The sequence below is a fragment of the Chrysochloris asiatica genome, unplaced genomic scaffold (assembly GCF_000296735.1).
Source record: "Chrysochloris asiatica unplaced genomic scaffold, ChrAsi1.0 scaffold00324, whole genome shotgun sequence".
Lineage (NCBI taxonomy): Eukaryota > Metazoa > Chordata > Mammalia > Afrosoricida > Chrysochloridae > Chrysochloris > Chrysochloris asiatica.
Window position 1 is genome coordinate 1,991,191 of NW_006408842.1, and position 3,670 is coordinate 1,994,860.

The 3,670-nt window shown below is 39.0% G+C and overlaps 1 protein-coding gene across 2 annotated transcripts in view; it reads right to left on the bottom strand.

The window, feature by feature from the left end:
• Nucleotides 1-928: 928 nt before the first annotated feature.
• Nucleotides 929-3,670, bottom strand: part of AGXT2 (alanine--glyoxylate aminotransferase 2) — a 94,316-nt gene continuing 91,574 nt past the window's right edge. For both annotated transcript variants that reach the window (XM_006875385.1, XM_006875384.1), the window contains one exon: nucleotides 929-1,036. In XM_006875385.1, coding sequence (XP_006875447.1) covers nucleotides 929-1,036 — 108 coding nt within the window. The remainder of the gene's footprint in view (nucleotides 1,037-3,670) is intronic.

The following is a 3,670-nucleotide window of genomic DNA, read 5'->3' on the forward strand; positions in this document are numbered from 1 at the left end:
TTCTCCTCCAAAAATGGGTTTATATACCTTGTATTCTATCATGTGTGGTGCTGTAGGATAAGGTACTGGACCACAAGATCAGTTTGAACCACAAAGTTAGCAGTTCGAACCCACCAGCCTCTCTTTGGAAACCCTATACAGGGTCACTATGAGTCAGAACTGACTTAACGGCACTAAACAACAACAGAACATTGCCAGTTAAAGAATTGTATGACATATTTATGTTTTTTAGTTTTTATTGCTTTATTGCCAATTAGGGGATTGCTGTATGAAAAAGCATCTTAGAATTATATATAATAATAGTGACCAATACAAAATAATGCTAAATACCAGTGTTTTAAGAATATTAAAGAATCAGATGTGATTTGATAGCATATAGAAAAAGCATACATCATTCTGAGGTAGGGATGTTTTAGGATTGGTTAAGGTATTGAGTCCTTGACATCATCAAGAATTCAGTCTCAGTCCCCTTCCCAACCTCAAAAGTAGGCTTTCTCTTCATGGCTTCAAGATGGATGAAGTGGTTCCAGACATGTGATATAATGATGATCTTAATGTAGGAGTTTCTTCTTGAGATCAAGAGTAAAGAAATATTTCTCTTTTCTGCAACAAAAGTTTCCCAGATTTATTGGCTCAGATTATGTCATACAATCATGCACTAACCAATCACTGCAAGCTGGAATTAGATTGTCAGAACTGATCAAGACTAATTAACATTTTCTTTCCTGGGAGGATGGATTTCTCAAGATACTAGGGGCATGTTAGCAAGTATGACCAGTAACCACTCAACCATGTCTCTTATGACTCTTCAAAAGCCTCAGGTTTTCTCCAAATGCCAGGGATTCTGAAAATTTTCAAATTCTCCATTGAACATGAGAAGCTCTAGAATCGTGTGGGTTTTTTTCCCCCCTTTTTCTTTTCAAAAACTTTACTTAGCTTTTCTCTCCATGTGTTCAATTAAGGCAGAACGAAATACTTCCACAGCAAAATCAACTTCTGGTTTGGTGATGCACAGTGAGGGTGCAATGCGGAACGTCTGAGGAGACAAAGGATAATTGAGCAACAAATCAAGATAGAGTCAAACACACTTTGAGAACATGCACTAAACTAAGACCCCCAAACTTTGTTTTTTATGATACTTATACTATTTTACTTGTTGTAGTGATTCTCCTCTCTCCTTATTGCTGAATTCAGTTCATTCATTCTCCAGCTTGTCGGTCCCTCTCAGACCTATACTATCTGACTTAGTCTCTGCTCCTTTTTGTCATCTGGTCACAGTTACTTCATTCTTTGACACTTATCTGCACTTCATTTCTGCCATGGTGACATGGTAATTTCATGTCTGTGTGTACAACCCAGGAAGCTAGAGTCTAAGTTGCTCAACTGCCACAACAGCCAGAATTTTTATCTCTTGCTCCACTGAGTTCATGCACACCTTAAGACCTGAGTTTCTTCATCAGGAATAACTCAGTTTCTGATTTCCATTACACCTACCTGTTTCATGAAAGCTCAGTGTTTAATTCTTTCATTTTCTTCAGGTTTATTGCCCCACTCAGATTTCTGCCTTTTTGTCCTGCCCAGCTTGGAGCACATGGTTAATTGTTGAACTAATCTTTGACCTACCATCTCATTTAGCTTGTGCTTCAACTCTTCTGCTGCACCCACATGACAGAATCCAACCCCGATCTGTGCTATCATCAAATTGCTTTGATTCAACATACATAGCTGAGAACCGTTAGAGAAAAATTACACAGATGGGTGGACTGACAACACTAGGAAGTCCAACTTCTAATCTTAGAAGCTGGATTATATAATAAAGAAGAATGCAGCATCAGACTTGGAGGAAAACTCATTAATAGTCTACTATATGCAGATGACACAACCTTGCTTGCTGAAAGCTAAGATTTGAAGCATTTACTGATGAAGATCATAGAATAAAGCATTCAGATTACACCTCAACAAAAAAGCAAAAATCCTCACAGCTGGGATAGTAAGCAACATCATGATAGACAGAGAAAATGATTGAGGTTGTCAAGGATTTCATTTAACTTGGAGCCCATGAAACAACAGTCAGAAAATCAAACAATGTATTGCATTGGACAAGTCTGCTGCAAAAGATCTCTTTAAAAGTGTTAACATGCAAAGACGTCACTTTGAAGACTAAGGTATGCCTGACCCAATCCATGGTATTTTCAATGGCTTTATATACATGAGAAGTCTGGGTAATGAATAAGGAAGACCAAAGAATAATTGATGCATTTGAACTATGGTGAAGAATATGAAATTTAACTTGGACTGACAGACGAATGAACACATTTGTCTTGGAGGAAGTACAGTTTCACATGCATATGAGGTTATTGAAAATACCATGGCTTGGGTCAGGCACATCTTGGTCCTCAAGCTGACATCTTTGCTCTTCAACACTTTAAAAAGTTCCTGTGCAGCAGATTTGCCTAATGCAATACGTCGTCTGATCTCTTGACTGCTGCTTCCATGAGTGTTGATAGTTGATCCAAGGAGAATGAAGTCTTTGACAACTTCAGTCTTTTCTCCATTGATAAGCATGTTGTTTATTGGTCCAGTGGTGAGGATTTTTGTTTTCTTTACATTGAGATGTAATGGGCTCAAACTTAGAAATGATTTCCTATGTGTGAGAATGACACAGGACTTAGCAGCATTTCAGTCTGTGGTTCATAGACTTGCTGTGGGGTGGAGCCAACTTGGTGGTGCTTAACTACAACAGCAAGAAGTTCCACTGGTCCCATATGTTTTCTTGTCCTCTGTCAGCTTCCTTTCCCATTTTGAAACTTTATCATCTTCTCAATGTCCTTACTCAATTTCTCTGACACTTATTCTAGTTCATACTTCTCAGAAAAAAATGAAGCTGCAGGCAAGAACTCTAGTTTCTTCTTACATACATTCTTATATCCTTTCCTGAAGGTTCAAAGAATGAGACATCTATCATGGTCACTCCAAATATTCCATGTCTTCTCCTGACCCTCCATGCTTCTTCCACCTTCACTCCAGGACCCATGCTAATGTTCTCTTATATCTGCAACTTTTCCTGAACTTACCCTCAACCGAGAAATAAAGAAGGCTTAAAGCTCCTCTGGAGTCCTGGCGTGGTGCTGTGGGTTAATTCATTGGACTCCTAAGTTGGTTTGAACTGCAAGGTCAGAAGTTCAAGCTCACCAGCCACTTCTTGGAAACCCTGTACAGGGTCGCTATAGGTTGGAACAGACTCAACGGCACTTAACAACAACAACAAAGCTCCTGTAGCCCAAATCCAAACCACCATAAAAATAAAAATCTGTGTTGACACTTCCTAATTGCCACACAAATGTAATCCTCTTACTTTTATTCAAACTTAGTTTAAAACCTGATTGATGTTTATTATTACCTATTGATGTTCATCCCCTTTCCCCCTATCAATGGTGTCTAACAAGAACTCCTCCTATCACATTTCAGTGTACTGTAGTCTGGGTTCTATCAGACCTCCAACACCACTCTGCAGTTGCCAGTCAACAGCTAACATCAGAGTTTATTGGGAATTTTTCAGCCATTATCCTTCCTGGACTTCTGAATGCTCTGATCCATCCCTCTGCCCTCTCCACTCCTTTGCTTTCATGATGTCACACTCTCTTGTTGTTGTTGTTATGTGCTGTGGAGT